Genomic DNA, 25,126 nt, shown 5'->3' with positions numbered 1-25,126 from the left:
TGATCTATTTAGTGTGTGTTCTAATCTTTACTGTTTTTAAAGTGCAATCAAATGTAATCTGGTCAGATTAAGCACATGTTGATGTATCTAGCTCCAGATACCAGGCTGAACAACAATTACCCAATGTTCTGGAGACTAAACCAATAAACAATGCCTCAGGATGAACACTCACGGTAACTGCATCTGTTTGGTGGCCTCCATTTACCTTAGATTTCACATTATAACCTAAGACTGGTTTCATTTCGCTCATGTTCCTATTTAAACCAAATCTGGCAATATGAGCAGATTCAGGAACACCAGACAATATGCCTGCTCTACTGTAGCTACTCCCACCATATCCATCCCTTCTCTACTCTACTATTGTCATCCTTCATTCTACCGGTCTAGGCCTATCAATAACCGTGTCTTCTCTTCCTCCTTCTTGTTCTCATTCTTCAGGTCGGCGAAAACCTGGGTGAAGTAGTGTGGGTCAGTGTTGATCTGCAACATCTTGCCGCTCATGCGGTTGATGATCTCCAGACAGCGGTCCCAGAAGGCCTCCTTTTCTGCCTCCACCAGGAAGGGCTTGAGCGGGTAGGAGATCTCATTGCCCATGTAGGAGTAGGACAGGTAGAGGCAGGTTAGCAGAGAGGCCTGGAGCTCGCGCTCGCTGGCCACCTCGGCCGACACCACGTCCCGGCACAGCATGTAGAGGAAGACCACGTTGGCGGGGGTGATGAAGCCCTGGTCCTGCCAGCCCTGGAGCAGCAGGGAGCGGTCCACGCTCCGCAGCCACAGCACCGGGTCGGTGGGAGACAGCCGCTTCAGGCGGTAGCAGCGTCGGCACAGGAACTCTCCCAGGCTCCTCATGAGCTCACTGGTGGAGGCCTGCACGATGACCCGTTTGGGCGTGCCGGCGACATTGGAGGCCTGGCTCACGGAACCCGTCAGAGAGTTCTTCTTGACTGTGGCGGCTACGTTGGCGACAGTCTTGGAGGTGGGAATGGAGGTGGTTGTCGTGGTGCTTGGGTCTTGGGTGGTGTAGGAGGACAGGTTGGCACAGGATTGGGACTTCTTCAGCTTCAGGCTGTTGGAGGCAGAGGTGTGCTCTGTGCTGCCCCGCCCACTGTCGTCCGGTGGGAGCTTCTTGGACCCCTTTCTCTTGGCCGATACGGCCACGATGCGTTTCCATGGCAGCACACTTATGATGGACTGACGTTTGAGGCTCTTGGTGTCTTTAGCATTTTTACTGTTCTGCACCGCCGTGTAGTGACCCACTGTGGCAGGGCCATCCTCAAACAGGGCTGCCTTACGGTAGCTTGGGGAGAGAGACAGGACAGTACCCATGATGCCACTGGTTTATGGAGGGAGGTCTAGCTCACTCGTTTTGGGGTTGGACCAGAAGGTCTGGAGAAAACCAGGAAACGTTGCCTCTTGAGGGAACCAAAACCTGTGAGGAATCAAAGCAGCATTATGACCTATTCATCTCATGTTTTTTGTGTATGATTAGTGAGGAATACAGTCCAGACTAATATGCTCTCATCATCTGCTTGTGGTGTTTATACAGCTGTGTGCAATTCATTCACAATGGCACTTCACAATCACATTTGCATTTTCATTTGCACACATTATTAAAATGGAAATCTTAGTGAGATGATAACGTTTGGAATTTGTACAAGAAATATCAATCACATCACATCTTCGACATTCTGTGTGGTCTAAATCTAAATTACGTTCTTTTGCAAATTCAATTAGTGTTTTCTTTATTCAGTTGATTCCCATGAAAGTTTTACACAAATAAAAATGTTGGCTAACCATCATTTAAAATGTATTCTGTACGTGCTGGGCTGGCATTTACAGTAGTTTTTCTTTGCTGAGTGCCTTCACGTACACAGCTCAATGTTCTCGTCATAATTATATAAGGAACAAGATAAGGCCAGAGAAGCATGATAAAGAAATGTGCGCAAGCATCCATCTTAGCTTCAAAATGGAAGCCTTGAATGAAAACACCATCCCCCCCAGCACACGGCAGCTTTAAAGATGTAGATTACATATCATATCGGTCAGTGTACACATATTTACCCTTTCATGCCTATGATTTATTTATATTATACCATATAATTGAAGCCTTCCTCAAATGTACTGTAGCTCATGGATATTTGTCAAAAGACGCCCGTGTAAGCCAATGCAAAAACGTGTAGCCAAGACAAATCATTTTCTTTTCAAATGAACTAGTCTAAAATAACGAAAAGCAAAAAGATTTATCCTTTGATTTAAATACTGCTTGTCCAAAGGTGGTGACATGCTTTGGGAAAACAACAACCAATGATAGTTTCTTACCTTAAAATCTATTGAATATTTCAGTGTAATCCATGTAGAATTACCCCTTTGCCTTTACTGCAGGGCAAATTATGTCAACCAGATAGGATTCAACGGTCTATGGTAATTTTTCACACCTTCGCGAGTGCCGCCTAACCGCTGTCCAAGGTGCTGGGTGTCCACGGCGTGCTAGCAAGACGGTTCGCAATCAGTGGTAGCCTATATTTACAGTTCTTCAATGTCTAATAGCTGTCTGTTTCCTAATTGAAATGACTTTCAATGTCCACCTACGAATAATGGAAGTCTCTCTCTCGTCGATGAGTGTACAGATGCAGAGAATATGCGAAATGTATAACACTCGCTGTTTCTGTAAAAATGTCTTCCATTGAGGAGCAAAAATCTATATCACGGCTGTTATGCCAGCAGTCCCCGCAACAATGTTGACTGTGTTTCTTTTCCAAATCACCAACAGGAAAACAGAGGACAGGAACATCAAAACAAAGAAAATAAATGATGAGAAAATGGCTACTAGGGACTGGAAATATGTGGCTGATACTTAATCTAACAGCAAAAACGCTCGACGCTTTGATGCGGGCATCTGCAGATATGCGGGTTGGTTGTGGAAATGGCAGGAAGCTACCCTATTGGTCGGCGCTTGGATGCTGTTGCTGCTAGTTGCTGTTGCAGCCGTGGTGTTTTATGTTATTGGTTGTGGCTAATGGAGGAGCACCGACCACTAGACACTCTATCTATGGTTTGCCCTGCTGCATCCAGCATTGTGTCCAATGCTTTATACTATGCCATAAGGATTACTAAACTGATGGATACACGTCACATCTAAATGGCAATCAGACGTATTTTTGATGCATGAAGCAGTGTCTTCTGTTTGATTATGGATCGTGAATTGGGGGTGTGTCAGGTCCCTATAATTAGGCGTTAGTGGTGGAATGTTTGCCAATATGATAGGGTTTGCAGCGGTATGTGGTCTTGAATTCCCACAGATGCATGTTTTTTATCAGCTCTGCATGCAAGATTTATGTTATTTTGTTCTGATTTGATAAGAAAGTTATGAAATCATTGAACATTAGGCCAGCTGCTAAATATGATACAACATTCACACGTCAACACAGCTGAAAACTTGCTAACCTATACAATATGCGCACACATTTGGTTCAAATTTTGTTTAATGAGTTTCGAAAATCTTGTAAAGTAGTCTAGTCACTGAATATTGAAGGAGATCCTGTCAAAAGCACTTATATAGCAACCAAGAGCACTTGCATAGCACTTTGCATGCATGTTGTTATCGTAGTGCCATATAAAACGTGTCAAACCTGCAGTACCAAAGCCTGGACTACACTTATCTGGTTGAATTGCAGAGCAGCCGTCAGAACCAGCTAGCTCATATGCGCTGTCCGTGGTGCTGAAGGACGCATGGGGTGGTCCACACTCCAAACAAATGTACATTATTTGATGCCCTTTTCTGCCCAGCTACGTTATTTTGTATGGTATGTCTCACACCAACACCAACAGTTTCTCGATAGAACACAAAAAAATCTCAGAATTATTTGCTACCTTGCAGTCAAACTGCGGTTAGCGAAAGTGAGCGGAGGGGGCGCGCGATTGTTCGTCGACATCATGAGCTAACCGGAACAACAATCAGTCATTGAGGAGAGGAAAGATGGCAGCCGCGGCAGTGGCTGAGTTTCAAAGAGCCCAGTCTCTTCTCGGTACAGACCGGAATGCGTCGATTGATATTTTACATTCAATTGGTAAGTATATAGCTACAAACGAGTTTACAAAAGATCAACTCATATACCTGTTTTATATTTTTTGTTGTAGCTCGCAGCTAGCGCAAACTTGGCTAGCGAACTAGCTACATGCTGCTGCTAACTTGCTAGCTATCTAGCGTCAGTCTTGCCTTACGCACATTCATTATCACAGTGAGTCAGCAGCAGGCGGATACCGGTAGCTAGCCTAGCTTGCGTGCTAGCTCATTGAATGGAAATTAGTAACTGGCAGGCTAATTATGCAAGCTAACTACATTTAGGTGCCAATATTGTTCATATTCTTTACAGCGCAAGGCCAGCCAAATATGTAAGTTACAACACGTGTTAACTGCAAGCTTGCTAGCACTACAATTTTCTGTAAAATGTAGATAAGTGCTAAATGTCTTACGAACGCAAATGCTAGCCTTCTGAAGCTAAACGAGCAACCTTTAGCGCAGAGGTTGTCAAAGTAAGACGTAATTTAGTGAACAAACCAGCTAATCTAATGTATCATGTGCCTGCTTTAGCTATTCAAAAGCCAGTTAGCCTAGCATGCACGTACAGTAAGTATGGTTAAGCCCCACGTTAACATTAGTTCAATGTTCTTGCATAGCAAACAACAGAAATTGGTACAATGCAGTGTAGACCCCACTGTGTACATTTGACAATCATCGCTAGATAGTTAGCTAATTGGGCCAGATAGTGTTACTTGTGTGGACGCTTATATTGAGTGGCGTCTTGTCTGACATGGCAAGCTAGCAACACCTTGTTCAATTTTAGCTTTCAGTCTGCAAGGAAACACTTGTTAACCAAACTAGCTGCATGTTACCACAGCAACGCTGAAGTGTGAGATGCTGACCATGGACTCTTGTGCTTTAGTAAAGCGTGACATTCAGGAGAGCGATGAGGAGGCGGTACGTGTCAAAGAACAGAGCATTCTGGAACTGGGGGGTCTTCTGGCTAAGACGGGCCAGGCTGCAGGTAACGGTCCTTAGATGTTCTGATTATACCTCTGTTCCGTCTTTGGGAGCTGGGGACTGTTAGTGCTTTTGTCCTAGCCCAGCATCAGTACACCTAGTTTGACCAGTCCATCACTAAACATTTGTTTTGGTATGTAACATGGCCGTGTGTGATAGTATTGGGTTGGAACAAAAGCCAGTTACTGAAGGGTGTACCAGAAGAAAAACATGTATTACAAAAGAAAAACAAGCTATGGATTAAATGTACTTTCTCTTAAAATTTCCCACCGTTCTGTTCTACTCCTTCCCTCTCTTAAGAGCTGGGTGGCCTGTTGAAGTATGTCCGTCCATTCCTAAACTCCATCAGCAAGGCTAAAGCAGCCAGGCTTGTGCGCTCTCTGCTGGACATGTTCCTGGACATGGAGGCAGCCACGGGCCAGGAGGTGGATCTGTGTCTGGAGTGCATAGAGTGGGCCAAGGCTGAGAAGAGAACCTTCCTCAGGCAGGCTCTAGAGGTGAGGTCTTGTGTTTCATGTTCTTCATCTCCCTGTATCAGTGTGCGAAACCCCAAAACAGCATGAAGAGTGAAGTCAAACGACAAATAATCATGTTTTCACAAAATGTCGAAAGTAATAAGTCTGTTTCCCCTCTCTGTAGGCACGTCTGATCTCTTTGTACTATGACACAAAGCAATACCAGGAGGCTCTCCAGCTCGGTGAGACTGATTTCAGATCTAATTGTTTTTGTATTTCAGTTTGTATGTTAAAGTTGAACAAAGACTAGATCATTAAGACCCCTCTGTCCTTTTCACGTCCAGGCACCCAGCTGTTGCAGGAGCTGAAGAAGATGGATGACAAAGCTCTCCTGGTTGAGGTGCAGCTGCTGGAGAGTAAGACGTACCACGGCCTTAGTAACCTGCCTAAGGCCCGTGCCGCCCTCACCTCTGCCAGGACAACTGCCAACGCCATTTACTGCCCGCCCAAACTGCAGGCTGCGCTTGACATGCAGTCAGGTACAGCAATACTACCCATACTAACACACTGTCAGGCAGTCACTCACACACACACACACACACACACACACACTCTCAATGGCCTCTGACCAAGGTGTGCTTCAGCTTGGAATGTCACCCAGCGTTATGGTTCTCCGTTGACCCGACCTCTTGCTGTGCGCAGGGATCATTCACGCGGCCGAGGAGAAGGACTGGAAGACGGCCTACTCCTACTTCTACGAGGCCTTTGAAGGATACGACTCCATCGACAGCCCCCGAGCCATTACATCACTCAAATACATGCTGCTCTGCAAAATTATGCTCAATGTGTAAGTACAGTCTTACCCAGCTGCTTGTTTAGGTTTGATACATGCTATCCAGCTGATTCTTCTATCCAAAAGACACAAAGAATACAAATGCTATTCACTTTAACATGTGTGATGAGGGCCTTATCAGTCCCCGGACCGCCCCCTACCCGACCGTTCCTCAGAAATATCAGGGGGTTCTATGTGTTTCGCATTTCTAGCCTCCTTTCTGTTCTTCACCACCCTTTTTTTAAGAACTGTGTTAAAAACTGGGTGCAGCTTCTCTGCGATTTTGGACCTCAGTGTATGATGAGGTCCCTGTAAAAATAAACAGAAATAAATAAACAGGTAGTGATGACCTGTTTACTTCTGTTGCGACTCCAGGCCAGAGGATGTCCAGACTCTGACCAGTGGAAAGCTAGCCCTGCGGCACGCTGGGAGACAGGTATGTCTTCACCTTGCCATGCACACCTCTGCTGTAGCATCACACACACACACACGGTCAGATCTTTGTTTCCTCACCCTCTCTTTCTGTCTGTCTTTGTTTGTAGACAGATTCACTGAAGTGTGTGGCCCTAGCCAGCAAGAACAGGTCGTTGGCAGACTTTGAAAAGGTATGTTCTCACAGTTTTACTCGTCTGCCTTTGCTTACCCTCCACTAACTTATCTCTTGATTTCATTGAGACGAATCCTTGCTCTTATGCCACGTGCCTATCCTCTCTGTACTTTCCAGGCCCTGACAGAGTACAGATCCGAACTGAGGGATGACCCCATAATAAGCACACACTTGACAAAACTCTATGACAACCTTCTGGAACAGAACCTCATAAGGGTTATTGAGCCTTTCTCAAGGGTCCAGGTAGGCCATGACTGCACTAACTGCAGTTATTCTACTTTCCTGTCATTCTACTCTTCTTTACTGACAGTGAATTATGATTTACCGCTACTGCTGTTTAAACGGCTTAGTTGTCATCACTTATGAATTTCACATTATTGTGGTAGGATTGACATACAATGGCAAAGAGGTACAATATTTATATGAATGTTCTTAGGATGTTTTCCTACATGGGAGAGTATCATCTGACTTAACTTTCTCTTCCTCTGCCTACAGATGGAACACATTTCCAGCCTCATCAAACTCTCCAAGGTAGGATTCATGCCACATCCAGCATGTCCATCAGCATGATACCTTCACCAAAGGTGTTAGAAAAAATTGATCAGATATTCTTTCCACCCTCAGGGAGATGTTGAGAGGAAACTGTCACAGATGATTCTTGACGAGAAGTTTCACGGTGCGTTTTCTTTTCTTTTTTCTCTGCAAACCTTCCTTTCTGTTCCGCTCTCTGTAACAAAATCTTATTTCCCAAAAAACACTGCCTGGCCTTTCGTGGTTTGACCTGCCTTATGTCCTGTCCGTACAGGTATCTTGGACCAAGGCGAGGGTGTGCTGATCATCTTTGAAGAGCCCCTGGTAGACAAGACATATGAGGCTGCCCTGGAAACCATTCAGAACATGAGCAAAGTGGTGGACTCCCTCTACAACAAAGCCAAGAAGCTCACATAGGTCAGTGGAAGAACTGTGCTCCCTAAACATCCGTGCCATATTTCCTGTTTCGACTTGGTTTTAATCGAAGTATCTCCTCTCTATAGAGAGCCAACCACCTGCACCCAGCCCAGAGTGAGCTCAGCCTGTCTGTGGACCAGTCACTCTAGGTTAAGCGCAGGGCATGACAGAGGTTTCTACGGACTTCCACAACCCAGCAAGCGAAGAAACCGACCGACCAACTGAGCGACCAACTAAAACACAAATGGACAGGACTAGGCCGTAACCACACCACCAAGTTTGTCCCCCCCAATGCCAAGTCTGTCCCCTAACTCCCTGCTTAAGAGCCCCTATCGCCCTGACAGGCATTGCTCTGAAAGAGCTTTCCCCACGGACAATTACAGATACACCTACACTCATCACAGGTTTCAGTGTAACTGGGCAGCCTTTCTCTCACTGCTGATCAATCAGGGAATCTTGTATGATAATGCAGATACATATACATACATGTATGATACATATAGATTTCGATCAGATTATAACTGGTAGGTGGGTTGACTGCCTAAAGATTGGGTTCTCTTTGCCAACCCCTCTCCCCCCCCCGGCTCTGAATATGCTCATGTTTTGTCAGAGAAGAACCTTTCTTCCCCTTCCAATTATACCAGCTCACCAGAAGAACAGTTTGTACAGCTGGCTGGCACCCCACCTCCCCCATCCCCTTTTGAAGTGAACTGTGCCCATTGACCCCCTTGACTTTGACACAGACACACACACATTGATGGCATTCTGGTAAGGACAAGTGGACAGTGAAATGTCCTACTGTCCATGAACACACCACAGGAAGATTAAACTGTCATCAAGCTCTAAAGCTTGTGCAACACTTATGATCCCCTATCCTTGTTTGTACATAATATTGCCAAGCGCCTCTTTTCATCTCTTGAGGCCTGTTATATTCACACGTTCCCCCCTTTTTTTTACAACGCTAAAAAGAGAATCAAAAGGCCCCCACAGTGAGAGCTTAGTCACACAGTGCTTATGTGAATGATTTGTTTCAATGAAATGTGACTGGGGGAATGAGTTGTTTATTAGAATTGTATTTAGAGAGGGGTTTGCTTGAAGAAAAAACTGTAAGGTTGGGAAATGACAGTGGGGACTAGAGGGTTTCCTATATATGACATAGAGAAAGACAAGTGCTAATAAAAAAACGTGAAAAATATTGAGCGTTTGTGTGATCTCGAGGATTGTTTGTGGGGGGGGGGGGGGGAATATGTCTAAAATGTCAGATTCGCAAGAAAAGTATGGAAAAATTATTTCCTTTTAAAGCAACCATGGTGAAGCATCATCTCATAGCCTACAAGACTCTTCTGAAAAAAGCACATCTTCCTTTTTGGGGGGGGGCATTTCATTTTCTGAAAAGTAAGAAATTGCCAAGAAATTGGCCAAATTGCCATGTGAAACTAACAATAACATCTTTCCAGGGACAATGGATGGAGCCTCTATGCTAACTCTGGTGCATTTAGAGCAGTGTTAATCATTATAAATTAATTAATATGCACTGTCCCTGTTTAATAAACCAATAACTAAAATAAAAACAGGAAACATCAGATGTACATCGTCTGATGACATTACTTTTTAAACCCTAGCAACCTTTTCCTAGAAAAAGAACAAATGTTTCCTTGACGTACTCAGAGATGAAGAATCTACAGCTGTGTTGGAGTGTGCTGGCAGGTGTCCCAAGAATTAGTTTGTCTTCAGGTGAGTTTGGTTTTAATTGAAATGTCTCTTCTCTATAGAGAGCCTGCACCTACACCCAGCCCAGAGTGAGCGTGGTGGGTGAGTTTGTAGCCAAATCCATCACTTTGATGAAAGATTGTGTACCCTGGTCAATTGTTGCTGATTTTAGGATGACATTTAAAACCAGTTCTTGCGCCATCTCACAAATCAAATTGAGAGGCAACATCTGTGCCAGCAGTGACTATGCATATCTGTGCATATGGGTCTGGGCCATGGCTGTGAGATGAGACATCAGTGACATGCTGGAGCTCCTGCACAGGGCTACTGCCAGAGTACGGGAGAAAGTCTGGAACTACATAGGTGCCGGTTTCCAGGCAGCTGTCTTGCGGGTTCTGAAGAGCAGGTAGGTGTGACTTTGAGTATTTTGGTTGGGAAGATATGTGCTTGAGTGATGAGCAGCTGCTCTTGGTGGAGAGGAGGGTATAAGGTAATCGTGTGGTGGAGCAATCAGGAGTGAAGAAGATGGTGTTCATGTGCTCCTGGTCATAGGATAAAGAGCTTTCGCTGCGGCTGTGTGTCTTCTTGGGTTCGTTGAATGAGGACAGATGGGCCTTTCTGGCTGGAAACTAGAGAGCTATACTCTTGGAGCCCTGGCTAGAAAAGAAGACAGAACTACTGCTGGATGTGAGAGGCTTGTACTACACTTTAGGAACAGCCTTATTCAAGGAAGAAGTGGTGGGGCTATTGCTGCTTTGGCTCAACGAGCTGGGGAAAGGATATGTGCTTATATCCTGATTGACTGTTGATGTTGACAATGTTGAGCCAGAGATACGGCTCCCAGTTGGGCAAGTTGGTCTCTGATGATGTCATCTCCCTCAAGTTCACAAACTTAAACATTGCAGGGAACATGTTGGATACAACTTCTTCCATTACAAAGAGGTTGAGGTTTGAGTCTGACAAGCTAAAACTGGGCATTTCCTGGTGGAGCTGTATGTGTGTGTGGAAAGCCACAATAGAGGGATTCACACAGTTCTTTCTATCAACGGTTTTTTTCGACTTGAACAGGTCTCTTTTCAATGTCCATGAATATCATCCATGTCTACTTTCAAAACCAGATGGGATGACGTAGTGGTAGATTGTATTCTTTGTCAAGCTAAATAAATGAACCAAATATTATGACATTCACTTACACTTTTCCCAAGTTTCCCTTGATAAAAGACAGGTGGCTCCTTGGCTTGACTTTGGTCATGTGAGCCCTGTAGAAAGGGAGTCGTGAAACAAGGTAATGTTCTGCAATCTTAAATTCTCATTATAAATCGTTCTCGAGAAATCCTGTAATTCTGTAACAAGTTGCTATTTTAACTCAGAAAAATCACTCGTCAAAAGATTTTAGAGAAAAAGTGTTGAGAACAGTTGTCAAAACCTTTTCTATACCACACAACTGTTGTCACAACGAAGTTGTCATTTCTACAGCAGAGGGCACTGTAGGATCACATCACAACGACCTCTGGAAATGATTTGCACTTGAATTTAACACCGGTATGTCCACAGTCTTAGTTAATGTCAGCGAATGTCTCAACATTTGTTGAGGTATTGACTGATTTCCCAAAGCTTTGGCTATAGTCACTTATCTACCCTCCATATTTTTATGAATTGGCATGTTTTGCAAAGTAGATAACACAGTTAACACATTACGCCTCAAATGGCTCACAGCCCAGGGATGTTGAGGCATGAATGCAGTTGAATATCACCAATGTAAAACTGATCACTGGCCATATAGGCCCAAGGCCTACTGGACCTCCGAAGCATATTAGGTAGACCTAAATGCTGGATTATCACATAGGTCTTCCTCCAAAATATATATGGATAGGCTCATGCCGATTATGGTTCGAATCGGCTGAGGGACAGTTCTATGGTCTTATGAGAAGCCCTGTGTGACATAGTGACATTGCATGTAAAAACGCTATACAAATACATTTTGATTTTATTAGTCATTTATTTAAGCACTAGTATGTAAAAACGGCTTTTAAAGACTATAATATAACGCACACCATCGTGCGTTTTGTTCCTATGGTAGGCCCAGTGAAACAACAGTTAGGTTAAACAGCAAACGTTCAAAAATCTCTCAGAGTAAATATAGAACTTTTATGGGCCTCTGGTTCGGGGTGGATCATGGAGGTTTTCGTGGGGAGAAGAGGAGAGCCAGACTGGCGACACAGTCGACCCTCGGGGGGAGAGATAGAGCATTGAAACTAGGGGCCAATGGGAATGCAGCATCCACTCCCAAAGCTCTGTAATTTAGAGATCAGTAGGGTTGTGCGCTGCCACATTGAAGGCGGACAGCTTCGTCGAGGGACTTGAATGCGAACTCTGAGGGATCATGCGCTCTGTCTTTCTCCAGCTTGATGTCTTAACACTAAACTCATCATCTTAACATCTAAAGCAGCTTCATTTCTGGACTGGTTTTTGATTTAGATAAGGTATTAGTCGACCTGCACGATGAATGGGCCTACTTTTGAGAGGAAAGTTGCGGGCCAATCGTCCGATCTCCTCGGTGCAGTGAATTATCACCCGTCCACAAAAGACTCGCCGACGCTCCCGGAGTCCTCTGCCACGGACATGGGCTACTACAGCAGCCACACGACGCACAGCCATCACGAGTACTATCCTGGACAGTCCTACTCGCAACCAATGAACCCTTACACATATCACCACTATAATCTAAACGGAATGGGAGCGTCAGGAGTTTACTCTGCCAAGTCGGACTATCCTTACCCTCAAATATATAGCAGGCAATACGAGCATTATGACCGGGACGCACATTCACCTTCCCAAGATATCGGTAAGAATTATGGTCGAGGTCGGAAAGTATTGGCCTTATATCATTTGGTGTTATTTCATTAACTTTATGTCCAACTAATTTACTTATGTTGAGAACTATCTGTCTGAATTATCATAAAGCTCAGCTGTTTACAGCCTATAGACAATACAAAATGATCTAGGGTTAGCCTGTGAACATTAAAATGAGTTCCCTGTTAAGCTCAATTGTATGTTTTTTTATTGCCATAACACTGACTATAAAACAAGACCCGTTTAGCTAGTAATGTTGGCATTCCAGGAGGAGTTGTCTTTGATCTGCCCGAGGCACAAGTGCGGTGCGCATCAGGTGTCACTGCATATCAGTCTCTGACTCATACCTAGCTGTTATCACGCAACGTATATACCTGGAATACTATGGTTAAATGAAAGACGACCACGATAAAAAACTAAGAGGTAGGCCTATGTTTTGGCGAGATGTTGGCCAAAACTTAATTTAGAAAGGGGAGTTTTTATAGGCTATAAAGCTTTATTTGAAACGCTAAACGTGGAACGTTTGCTCCACCAACCCCATTACATGCTTTATTGCCATATATTGAATAAAATATTAATATCTTTGTGGGCAGAATGAGATTGTGCTATATGAACATTTAACAGCTGTCACAGATTGTAGGCTACGTTTAAACGTGTCTTCTTTTTTTAGTGAAAGAAGAACCTGATCCAGAGGTACGAATGGTCAACGGAAAGCCCAAGAAAATCCGTAAACCTCGCACCATATACTCAAGTTACCAACTCACAGCGTTGCAACGTCGTTTCCAGAACGCACAGTATCTGGCACTCCCAGAGCGAGCTGAGCTCGCGGCCCAACTCGGCCTCACACAGACACAGGTAGGCCTATGCAAGACCTGTCGTCCAAAAAAAAGCAGGTTTATATAGCCTTTTAAATGTGATATTTATGATACAATATACAATTTACCTATCACATTTACTGTTGAACTGTATTTTGTTTTGCGCGTGCTTGTGGGTTATAGCCAGGGCTCAGAACCCAATGTGTAGTTTGCTATAGTGTGTGCAGTCAAATGTGTATTTTCTATCCATCAAAATAGCCATATGGAATAATGGATGCAAGAATTTCAAATTCACTTAGTCATAATGAAATTCAAAAGAAATAGCCTACAAATGGCTATTTAAATGTGTAATGACAAAAATATTTCAAAATGATCAGTTATGTTTATTCATTTTATGTATATGTTTAGATAACGATTTCGAATAGAGTACAATAAGACAAAGAACAGAATAGAATAAGATTTAAAAAAAGTATATATTAGCATTGTAACAATAAAGGAACCATTTTCCCCATTGCTTTAAATTGGTCAAATGCCTCTAGACAGCAACCTTATAATTTAATTTAAATAGCTTAATACAATTTTGGTGAAATAATGCTCACCTCGGAATGCTTCCAACAAATCACAACTGCCTCTTTAGTAAAGAACCCTTAAGAATACCCTATTTCTCTAAGCCTTATTCTTAAATAACGTGTTCTTTCTTCAGGTTAAAATTTGGTTTCAAAACAGACGGTCCAAATTTAAGAAGCTGTTCAAAAACGGGGACATTCCTCTAGACCACAGCCCAAACGCCAGCGACTCCATGGCCTGCAATTCGCCAGCATCGCCTGCTGTCTGGGATGGTAACAGTGACGCAATAACCAACCGAGCCACTAGGGGGCCAGTTCTCCAGCCATCCCTCAGCTCTTCTCTGCCTTACATGGAGGACCACACTCACCATAACTGGTATCAACAAGGTTTACATTTGCCCCAGGCTGGGCATGTGCACCATTCACCACGGCCGCCACATCAGCATATTGGTGCAGTATACTGAAAGAAAAAAGGATTGTCATTCTTGTCTTTGGATCCAAGTACTCTGATGTTGCATTGGCTACACAAGAAAAACAGAACTGTGAAATGGAAAGAGTTTGTAGGGAAGTCAACTTCATGGACTGTTTGGTCATATGTCCTTTGTCCTATTCTATTTCCAAACAGAACTAAAATGCAGGACCTTAACATAAATCAGTTGTCATGATTTGTTTACCAGCTTTTGGTATTGCCGAACAATGTGGAAAATGTGGCAACACTTCAAGATCACCAAATAAACCATAAAGGTATTTTGCTGTCTGATCTTAAATGACAAGAGTGGCTCTGATCCTTCAAACACTGAAAACTCACTGAGCATTCGCCAGCTTGCATGTGTACATTTGCAATATAAATGGCTGTTTTATTATTAAATGTAACCCCAAGATCTCTAGTTTCATGTCTCTAAATTGTAGAGTATAGTAGGCTACATTTTACTCCATGGGAAATGTCTGTTTAAAGAGCTTCTATTTGGGCAAACATAAAATGTCCTAGCAAAACAGTCAAAATGGTGAAAGGTAGTCCTGGAAGTGGATGCTAAATATATCAAAAGTTCAATACATGTTATACATGATAAACTGTGTTTCATAAACTCAGGTATTATTTATTCTGTGTGCAACAATTACATATACATATGAGGTCATGTTAGTGCATAAGAGATACAAATGTGTATGTACAGTGAATAATAAAGCTTTTCAAATGTCATCTTCAGTGTACTGCTATTGTGACGATTTACATCTGCTGTGATCTTCTGGCCTCCTGATCTCAACACATACATACAGGGCAACACAGTGGAAGACAAGCATTCTTGTCGTGTTTGAGGCGTGAAGCTCTGCCCTGCCCAGCCCGACATTATCCATTCCACACCGGATAGCCTTGTTCCGCAATATCCTGCTCTGCTCTTCTCTACTGTCTGACCTACGTATAAAAAGAGTGTGGGTGGTGACTGCTCAGCAAACACACTGGAGGCTCTGGATTTGAATAACACGTCACCACCACCAGATGAAAGGGACAGAGAGAGAGAGAGAAGGATCTATCGATTGATTGATCTGTTTACGTATCTTTCTCTCCCTCTATCTCCCTCCCTCTCATTTGGTGGCGGTGACGTGTTATTCAAATCCAGAGAAATCTTTCAATCCGCATAGATACATTAAGAAATGAAAACTAATAGAAAGGTGCAGGGTGGTTGACAGCTACACAAATAGGGAGGAGAAGAATGAAGAAAAGAAAAAAAAAGAACTAAGAAGAAAATACTCCCTGGCCCCAGGCATGGCCCGAGGTAACCGACAGGTTAGCTGACAAAGGTTGGCGGACTGACTTCTTAGAAAAGAAGGTTGGAATATGTTAATCTGATATTTGCTGCATGTGATTCATATTCTGTTTTATGTTTTCTCTCAGGACACGCAGTAGTTATGTACTGTGCATTTCATAAAGGGGTTCAAACCCTAGGTTATGTGGTTGTAAAGTTTAATTTAGGAGAGGTAAATGATTCAAAAGAAAATACAGCTCTTTGATGCTGATAGCTGATCACAAGCTGATATGTCATTGACTGATGATTCTAGAACGTCCCTACCCATCAATGAGCAGATGCTTCCATTTTCCTTTTATTATTATAAAGCTGGAATGATAGAATGAGAAGTTTCTACATCTCTTCCTAACTGCACACACATGTGCAGAGGGCTTGTCATCTTTTGGGACTGTCATTTTGTAAAGTGGGCCAGATGGTATATGATGGTGCCACAATATTTGACAATAAATCCCTTGTTGTTTCCTATTCATATTGAGCACTGACCTTACCAACAATCCATTCTTTATGATGTATTCAAGTGGACATGATTGGCACATCTCTACAGTAGGTTGAAGAAACTTGAGTTCCTAGGTAGTGTCCGTTTTTCCAGTTTTTGTTTGAACTCTTTTTTTTCTGCAAAGAGCTTTTGAATGCCTGAGAAAACTCCTCTGAGCAGAAACATTGAAAACAACAAGGTGATGACATCACCTGTCGCATGCTGAATAAGAACGCTCACCAACGGAAGGGAAGTTTGTATCCAGGTTATAAAAGATTTGGCTGTTGTTGCCCTCACAGCCTCAAGCCACAATCCCCTTAACCCCCAAACCCCCAAAAAACACAAAGTATAGTTTAAAGGGTTAAAGAACAAATGACAGATTTCACACAAAAAACATGTACACTATGGAATCTTATGGAGATTCCACAACCCACTGTAAATAGTTGCCTCGATGACACTACATAATCATGGGAGGTGTAGTTTTGGTCAACCAAGGGTACAGTGTATGGAAACCTTTTCATGGCCCAGCTTTAACAAGCTGTTAAAGACAGCCCCCTGCTGCTCTGGCCTTGAACTAATTACTCTGTTTTCCAATAGTTTCTCATGCTGTCCAGAATAAAATAGTTTACAAAAAAAAGTCTCAGTCTAGAGTATGTGTGTGTGTGCATGTGTGTGTGGATTTGTGTGTGTGTGTGTGTGTGTGTGTGTGTGTAAGGATGAGAGGAGGATCTAAACAATGTACATTGGAAGTGCACCCAATCTGAGGTAACACTGAGGTCTCAGAGGAGAAGCGTCCTCAGACGGTAGAGAAGCCTTATGGCTCTGTGTGTGGCCCGCTCGCCGCTCTCCCATACCTCACTCAGCATGTTGTCCACACTCGCTTGCCTCAGCCTGGGGAAATGCCTCTCTGTGATGTGGCATGTTGGTTGGGAAGAGAAGTAATGTAAGCTTTATGCACCCAGCTTGTTTAACATGGACGTCAATATAAAAAAGGACAGTGGAAGCAAAGATTGTAAATGGTGGCACAGAGGTGGGCAACAATGGCGCACAACTGTAACTGATGGCAAACAAAATGGCCGATGCCAGTTAAGGTTAAGGATATCAAATGTTCTTCTTAAAAAAGATTGTTGAGTTAGATACCCCTGTTGGTGACAGGTTTAAGTGTATTGGTACCAGTGTGAGGTCAGCTGGAGGTTGACTAGAAGGTTGGCTCAGAAGCTGCACAGCAGAGGACATGGCAGTTAGCAGCTGTCTAGGTGCCTTAAGCAGGCATAGAGAGGATCCAGTTTCATCCCTGTCCCACACGTCACTCGCCACATTCATTTTCAGATGAAAATATACACACACACACACACACACACATACACACACACACACACACAGAGAAGAGGTGTTGTACCCTGCTCTGATCCAAAGGGACCTCTAAACCATGTTTTTTGCACATGGTTTCTTTTCAACAGGACTTTGATGTTTCATTTGTTTTGTTCTAACCCTGTGTACATTCAGTAACTATTGCCTGTCTGTATAGAAATTGATGATTGTTGCCCTTATTTAGATGAATTAGTAAATGAATCCCTCTACAAAACCATGTTGTTTGTACACATCAGGATGTGCTGTTTGATTGTATAAAGTGATATCACTTCAATTTATAAACTATCGATCAATAACCCAAGTCAATCTATGGTGACAAAAGAGGGCTAGCATATGTCTTTAGACATAGTTTCAGATCTAGCTATGCGGTTCTATATGCCTATTGCATCTGTAAGTAATTTGGGATAAATGGTGGAGGTTCCTTTCTGAGGGCCGATGGATATTCCGAGTCCGTTCCATAGCCTATTAGTTATGTGCTCTCAACGCTGAAGAGTGATATTTCTTAGCCTGCAAATTACAGGTAATTATAGCGTTGGGGCGAAAGCTTTATTTAACAGACTGTGTCACAAATTACCTTTAATTGAGATGCCAGTTTTTAAAAGCCATTGACTAATTTCAAAATGGGCCGTCTGTTGCGTGTCCACACCAGAGGTAGACCTACGAACTTTTCATTTGAGTTTGTTTTAGTCAGCGTGAAGATAACATATGTAACTCGTAGGCCTAATGCTGGCTTCGCAATTATGGTTAAGTAACCTATGACCTGTAGCCTACCTATAATAGGAGACCCAGCATAACCTTTTAAACGACGATGACAACAATGCCAATAGTTTTGTTTCGAAAAGTTCATCTAGTACGCTATAAAAAGTGAAAGATAGGCTCCTGAACTGCTTAATTGATCACTGAAGCTTTATTTTTAACAAATGCCTACATACAAACTCCACATCCGAATCGGAGATAATAACTTGAATGCAGCGTGGACGGTTTCCGTTCTTCAAACGCCATGTTCAAGACCGAAACAAATATCTAACGAATTAGATAGGCTTATGTTAGAACTGTCCAACGTTCAAGGTTGTTGAGCCTATAAATGAGGTCTACAACAGTAACAAAAAGCAGTTCAAATGGCTACACAAGGCTTAATGAAAATAAGCAGTTCGAAACTTCACTTAAAAAATAAAATAATGAGATGCCATGAAGTTCACAATTGAAAATCAATGTTCCTGTCGTCGTTTACATCCCGTCACATCATTTGAGTTCTCGGCATGGAGTCTTGGTGGTGGTTCGGGTACCAGTGGCCAAAATTGTTCATGTAGCCTCCTGAGTGCACGGGTGTGCTCTTAGTCGTCATGGAAACGTCCCATAGAGGCGGCATCCCCGGCGAACACGGAGAAGCGGATGCTGCAGGATGAAGGTGATCTCCCTCGCCTGGCCCATGCTTCATTATTTTTTTGTACTTGGAGCGTTTGTTCTGAAACCATATTTTTACCTGGAACAAGAAACCAAAGAAAGTTATTTAGCATATGGTTTAACTATTAACATTATGCGAGCCTGTACACTCACACGAAACATCAACGATGACAATTATTGACCACATTGCAATTGTATAAATTATTATTAGCCTACAATAAATTATTATAACACCAAAAACAATTGTTTAACGTATATGACTTAAATTACATTATGAGTTGGCTACTACTACAAATACTTGGTAGTATTGATAGTTACAATTATCATTTAGTTGACTGCGGATGTTAGAGTTTCATTAGTGTGCCTCATGTTTCCAGCCTTCAAATTAAATATTTAATAAATAAATAAAATAATGATATCTGTAGGCTGTATGAGAATGTGTTGAAACAGATGAAACCTGAACAAACAGGTTTTAGTTGACATCTAGGGAGCCATGCACTAAATATGCCTCTAAACCTGTAATGGAAAAGGGTACTGCACTATCAGAAGATAGATCCAGATCATAAACAGTGTGATAGACTCCTAATACATCAACAATAATGATTATTTGGATATATTTATACTTTGATTAGGAGATTGTGCGGTATTGAACTAAAAGCTGCATTGGTAAAGCTGTTCTAAAAGTGTCCAGATGATTGCTAGCCTTAAAAACCTTTTTATGAAGCTTACTCATTCAACAGAGCACCAGTAAAGAGTACGAAATAATAAAAAACATGGAAAATTGAAGACAGAATTATTACTGCAACAAGGTCTTGAATCAATTTTCTTTATTGCTGAAGAACGCGTGTCAAACATGTGGGACAACTAAATGTGGGTCAAACTTTCATCTCCACAAGTTCACCTATCATCACAACGAAGAAAGACTCATTCTCTGGGTCATGGCAATACGAGAACATCCTAACATCATGCAACATGTACAGTTTATTTTTTACTGATAGAAAACAAGATCAGAAAAGTTAAACGTTATAAGTAAATGATGGCCTTTCTGACTAGCTTATAGCTATAGTTTTCATAATTAATTTCCTCTTTACATTAGCGTTCTCTCTAGTCAAACAACACATATAATGTTAATAGCATTTTGCAAAGATGGCACAGTTTAAGTCACATAACACATGATACTTTTATACTACAATAGGAAACTGTTTCTCTTCCACTCATTCCTCCCTGCTTCAATGGAATTGAAATAGAAATACAATTAGCAAAGTAGCCCAGTGGTTGGATTACAAAACATTTCATGGATAGTAGACCACACAGCTGGATTACTGTAATTTTTTTTTAAATCCTAGAAGTCCATCAACAGCATTTTAATGTTAGTATTATTATTTCTCCAGTAAGTATTGGTTTTATATTTCAGCAGCAACAGTCAGTTGACAGGCTTTTTAAGTCTGAAATGTTCAGTAATGAGACTTTAGTACAGAGACCATGCCAGGTGCCACCACCCGACATACTCAGTTCAACCTCACTGTTAGCCCTGAACCACTCTCTTCCTGGCCTGGTGTGTATGTGCATGTGTGTGTTCTTGAGGGAGCGGTAAACCACTCTCCTTTTAGGCTGATGTGTTTGTGTGGTGAACCAGGCAGCACAGACACCCAACTCATCAAATGGTTGCTGCTTGAATTCTGCGGACATGCCTAGTATCTTGCAATAGCTGGAGCAGCATTACCTTGTGGGTGAGCACAGGAAATAATAAAGGAGTGGCACCTTGGACACGCTTGGAGAAGGTCAAAAAACATGGAAAAAGGCAGTGATGGACTCTGGAGAGCATCATTCAGCCCAGTGTATTGGTGTGTGTATCATTCTGTGCGCACACTCACATTTATTAGATCCAGCCATGTTAGATTGTGCCATACTGTACAGAGCCCCAAATAACAGACTCAAACCACAGCACAACCAGAGAGATTTGAAGGTTTGTGTGAGACATGTTACTGTATGCCAATAAGCATTTAAGTGGGTTCATCCACTTGAGAAAAGGACATTAAATATATTACTTTGATTCAATGTACAACCACATCTGGCAATCTTAGATCCATTAAAACAGAAGCCCTTTTAATGGTTGCTGTCCAATCTAAGGGATGTTAACTATTCACGATGGTTATCTGTGGTTAATTACAATAGATTATAAAGATGATATCCTACTAAATAACCAGCATTGAATAAACTGACTTTAACAGACAGAAATATTAAGGATAGTCTCTCAGAAGATTCCAGCCTGATGTTTTTAAGATCAAATGTTGCCGTCAGGTAATAAAACCACAAGGAAATCTAAGGCTAAAAATGACTTACCTGTAAACGTTTCAATACTCTGTCAGTTGTACGAACTTTCTGAATCTAGAGTCAAACGTCATGGTATTGCTGAGATTTAAAAAGTCTCAGGGCTTCCCCAAGTTAACACCACGTTCACAGTCATGACAGACAAAATGGCTTCCATCGTTCATCCCCGGCAATATTAATGGGGAGCTAGTGGCGGACTGAAGCAGTGGGTCTTAGGAAAGAGTGAGAACATGAAGGGTGTTACCCTTGGTAATTCAGTCATGGATTGTCAGTGAGTAGTACCAAACAGAGATCAAGGATAAGGAGACATGTTATACTCTGAGCTGCTACACCCTGCTCTTGTGTTCCCACTGCTGGCAAGTCAATGACGGGGCATCAAGGTTGATCTTAAACATTCATGAGAGTGTGATAGGCCATACATGGGATGGGATCAAGTGGCAATCAGTATGGATGAGGAAAACACATCAAGTGCAGGTGTTCTAGCATGGTCAACAACTCTTTTTGTACCACATGTTAACGAATACTCCATGGTTATCATTTTGTTAATTGTTATGAAGTTAATACAAACATGAATAAAGGAGGATTGATAATTATTCATTTACTTACAAGAACCAGGTGGTCCGAGCACAAATATTGTGTATTTGTATCTTGTTTACATTCAGTGGAATGTGCGATACATTTTGTGCATTCAATTTACAGTAGCCTATGTTAAGGTAATTCATGCAAATGTGACCCATTGTAATTAGGTTTTTATGTGACATGGTCAAACGGTAGGCTATATAAACACTGCCACCCGTCATGACATGAAAAAGGCAGAAGGATTACACTGTACATTAACAGTTTCCTATGAATTTTTATAATGATTTTTTTACACAAAAATATCTAATTCTAAACCCACGTACAAACATATTTTTTCCTTTTAATCTTGACGAATAAATAACCTTATAACGAATGGGCTTACCTGCGTTTGAGTTAGGCCTAACTTTGCGGCCAAATCTGCGCGCTCGGGCAGCGCAAGGTATTGGGTTTGCTGGAACCGCTGATTAAGCGCCTGCAGTTGTAAACTGGAGTAGATGGTTCGGGGTTTCCGAATTTTCTTCCCTTTCCCGTTCAGTCTAACTTCTCCATTTTCAATCACCGTGGTTGGCTTCTCGTGCTCTGTTTTGAGAAAACAGAAAGCGTGAATGTACAAGCGGGGGTTATCTTCACAATGGCAACAGCTAAATGTTCACCCATATGACCATTGTTATGACATTTGTAGGCTATGGACTGCACCCTTACTTGGAGAAACAGCTGTAGGCCCATAAGGCCCCACATGGCATGCAAGATTGTAACTCCTTATGAAACTAGTCACTCAGCAACTAGGCAAACTGAATACAGTACATCAACAGTATATGTGTAAGCAGATTGATCTGAGGAATGCGTGGGGTGACACAATGATGGGAAAATTCCTCGATTTGTCTCCATGACACAAATGTACAGATAAACTTTAATAATAATTAACTCTATTAAAATAAAAACACTGTTATTATTGTTATTATTATGAAAGCTGTTATTGTTTTTAATTCCGGTGTTAGAAATTATTGGCCTACTCATTAATAAATATAACAATAGTAGCCTAGGTATAATCATAATACTAGTCTTCATTTAAAAAAAATAATAATATCATAACAACATTATTGAAAGTACAATCAATATTATTTAATTAAAGAGAATAAAAGAGTAGTTGTTTTAAATCACTAGGTCCATAGCAGGCTAACAATGTAGGACATTCTACAATCCTAAGAGGACCCAATAAAAACCTAGGAGGACTGAAATGTTTACATCAAGGGGCCCTTAATTAATGCTTCTCTGCTCTCTAACATGCATGCTGACTGTGAACCATCCACACCACACATTTCACTAATGTACTTGCGTGAAAAATGTTTCTTTTTAGTGTCTGGAGACACTTGATAAACATTCTGATTTCCTACCATGCAGCGGAGAACCGCAGACCCTCAGCGAGAAGACTTAATAATCTGTTGCCTTGAATTCGTTGACTTTTGGCCTACACGTGTTTTTATGAAGTAGGCCAGTGTAACTTTGAGACGTAGGCCTATACAAATACGTTTTGGGCTAAGCTATAGCCTATCAATTCAATTTCACATTAAGAACAAAACTGGAAGCAAAAACCCCAAGGGTTGACTGTGAAGTCATATCAGTAGGCACATCTTGTTCCTTCCCAATGGAATCAAGAAAGATCACGGAAGCAATGACGTGGATTATAGATAAAAGTAAGTTGGTTTTTTGATTACATGTTTTCCCTGGGCCCTGAGATTGTGGGAGACCGCACAACACAAATCTTCGTGGCTTGGTTTTCTTCTCGCCTGCTGGTTTATTTCAAAACCTTTTAAATACCCAGCGACATTAGTGTCACACATATTGACTTTTAAATACCCAGCGACATTAGTATCACACATATTGACACTAAACGATGTCCTTGCAACCATAGGCTACCTAATTCTGCGTAATTGTTTACAGGCTAAATGTATGGTAAGTTATGATAGTAGCAAATAATGACTTAAAAAGCTTCACACCTTCATAGGGGACAGTTTTTGCAGGTGGTTTTAGAACTCGAAACACTGTTACATAAGCCTACCTGTATCGTCTAGTCTTGTGTGGTTAGGTGCGTTGTGACCGCCGTGTTGGTACTGGAGATATGAGGCCGGGTGGTGCGTGCTAACCGAGCTGTGGTAGGGATATCCCAGTGGACGGCCATAAGAAGAGGCGCTGGAGGAAAACGGGCTATCGTGCGCCGAATGTCCTACGGGATGCAATCCGTGGACCGAGTAATGGTTGTGAGGCAAGCCGGGTGAGTGTTGCTGGTGGCTGGGATAGCCGTGTCCGAATTCCAGAAAGGCTGATTTTGAAGGGTCAGAGGCGATCAAACTATCCGACATGGAACTCATAGTCATCATTAAGCGAGGGGTCCATAAATGCGACGCAGTCCAGAGGTGCAACACAGTGTCTGTTACAGACGGAAACGATTAGGAATATCCATTACACAGTATTCAAAAAACTGTCAAAAACAAAAGTCCAAAGCAACACAAAACGTGTTCTTATTTGTAGCCAACCTCTGAATCTAAAATGTGCGTTTCTCTTTCGTTCTTATCGACCAAGGAAAATATAACTCGAAATGAGGGACCAGCGCGCGGTTTCTCTGAACTCAGTGTACAGATGGATTGGACGTTAGGACTTCGCTTCGTCTCACACAGGATTGTGCGCTCGCTCATTGGTTGCGGTGGTTTACTATGTCATCGTACCCCGAGGCCAAACCATGCAGGGTCTCTATTACACACGGCTCTCTTGCATGAATATGCCTTTTGGTGTATTCATTAATTAAAATAGAAAGACATATTTGGGCCCTCTTGCACAGGAAATATTTTGTAGTTTGGTCTAATTTGATAGACATTTTGACGAAAGGCTATTTTTTTTATCTCAGCTATTTTTTTTTACTGGTTTGATAATAAGAGACGTAATTTTTTTTAAAGAAGAGAACTGCAAACCTGATAAGAACGAAATTCACAAGATTAACGTATTTTGTGAGATATAGGGTAATTGCTTACGAATGCAGGCCAAGATTATTATTGTTTTGAATTTGCAGCCAAATCCTCAAATTAACATTATGCGTGATGCGTCAGACCGATCAGAACCCATCAGAATAGCTAATTTTGAAAAATATTTATTGTATAGCCTACATGTAGCCTATAGGGCCCGATCCGAAATTAAATTCGATCATCGAAATTCGACAGATGTATTTCTTTACAGGACAAATAAGTCCATATTACAATAACGACTATTGCATGGACAAACGTATAGCCTATCGTTTGGTTGCCCTTAATAATTTTGTAAATAATTTAATGGATTCACATAGCAT

The 25,126-nt window shown here is 42.0% G+C and overlaps 4 protein-coding genes across 4 annotated transcripts; 2 read left to right on the top strand and 2 right to left on the bottom strand.

Annotated features, from left to right (window-relative positions):
- Positions 1-266: 266 nt before the first annotated feature.
- LOC124479864 (cyclin-dependent kinase 5 activator 1-like) lies at positions 267-2,734 on the bottom strand. Its single transcript, XM_047038799.1, has 2 exons — positions 2,320-2,734; positions 267-1,429 (listed from the first exon to the last, which is right to left on the bottom strand). The coding sequence occupies exon 2, from the start codon at positions 1,324-1,326 to the stop codon at positions 376-378; it is 951 nt and encodes a 316-aa protein (XP_046894755.1). The 5' UTR covers positions 1,327-1,429; positions 2,320-2,734; the 3' UTR covers positions 267-375.
- A 1,225-nt stretch (positions 2,735-3,959) lies between these two features.
- On the top strand, positions 3,960-9,078 carry LOC124479964 (26S proteasome non-ATPase regulatory subunit 11A). Its single transcript, XM_047038937.1, has 13 exons — positions 3,960-4,067; positions 4,944-5,045; positions 5,342-5,538; positions 5,681-5,738; positions 5,841-6,035; positions 6,199-6,343; positions 6,704-6,764; positions 6,871-6,933; positions 7,053-7,178; positions 7,431-7,466; positions 7,560-7,611; positions 7,741-7,883; positions 7,970-9,078. Exons 1-12 carry the CDS (start codon positions 3,977-3,979, stop codon positions 7,881-7,883), a joined length of 1,269 nt encoding a protein of 422 aa, XP_046894893.1. The 5' UTR covers positions 3,960-3,976; the 3' UTR covers positions 7,970-9,078.
- Positions 9,079-11,833: 2,755 nt separating this feature from the next.
- Positions 11,834-14,356, top strand: dlx3b (distal-less homeobox 3b). The gene is made up of 3 exons (XM_047038997.1): positions 11,834-12,438; positions 13,117-13,301; positions 13,965-14,356. Exons 1-3 carry the CDS (start codon positions 12,096-12,098, stop codon positions 14,289-14,291), a joined length of 855 nt encoding a protein of 284 aa, XP_046894953.1. The 5' UTR covers positions 11,834-12,095; the 3' UTR covers positions 14,292-14,356.
- Positions 14,357-18,357: 4,001 nt separating this feature from the next.
- On the bottom strand, positions 18,358-24,469 carry LOC124479801 (homeobox protein Dlx4a-like). The gene is made up of 3 exons (XM_047038712.1): positions 23,849-24,469; positions 22,172-22,368; positions 18,358-18,958 (listed from the first exon to the last, which is right to left on the bottom strand). The coding sequence occupies exons 1-3, from the start codon at positions 24,165-24,167 to the stop codon at positions 18,713-18,715; spliced, it is 762 nt and encodes a 253-aa protein (XP_046894668.1). The 5' UTR covers positions 24,168-24,469; the 3' UTR covers positions 18,358-18,712.
- Positions 24,470-25,126: the final 657 nt, after the last annotated feature.

Source organism: Hypomesus transpacificus, chromosome 17 (genome assembly GCF_021917145.1).
Source record: "Hypomesus transpacificus isolate Combined female chromosome 17, fHypTra1, whole genome shotgun sequence".
Classification (NCBI taxonomy): domain Eukaryota; kingdom Metazoa; phylum Chordata; class Actinopteri; order Osmeriformes; family Osmeridae; genus Hypomesus; species Hypomesus transpacificus.
Note: the sequence above shows the minus strand (reverse complement) of the source record. Positions and strands in the feature narration are given on the sequence as shown.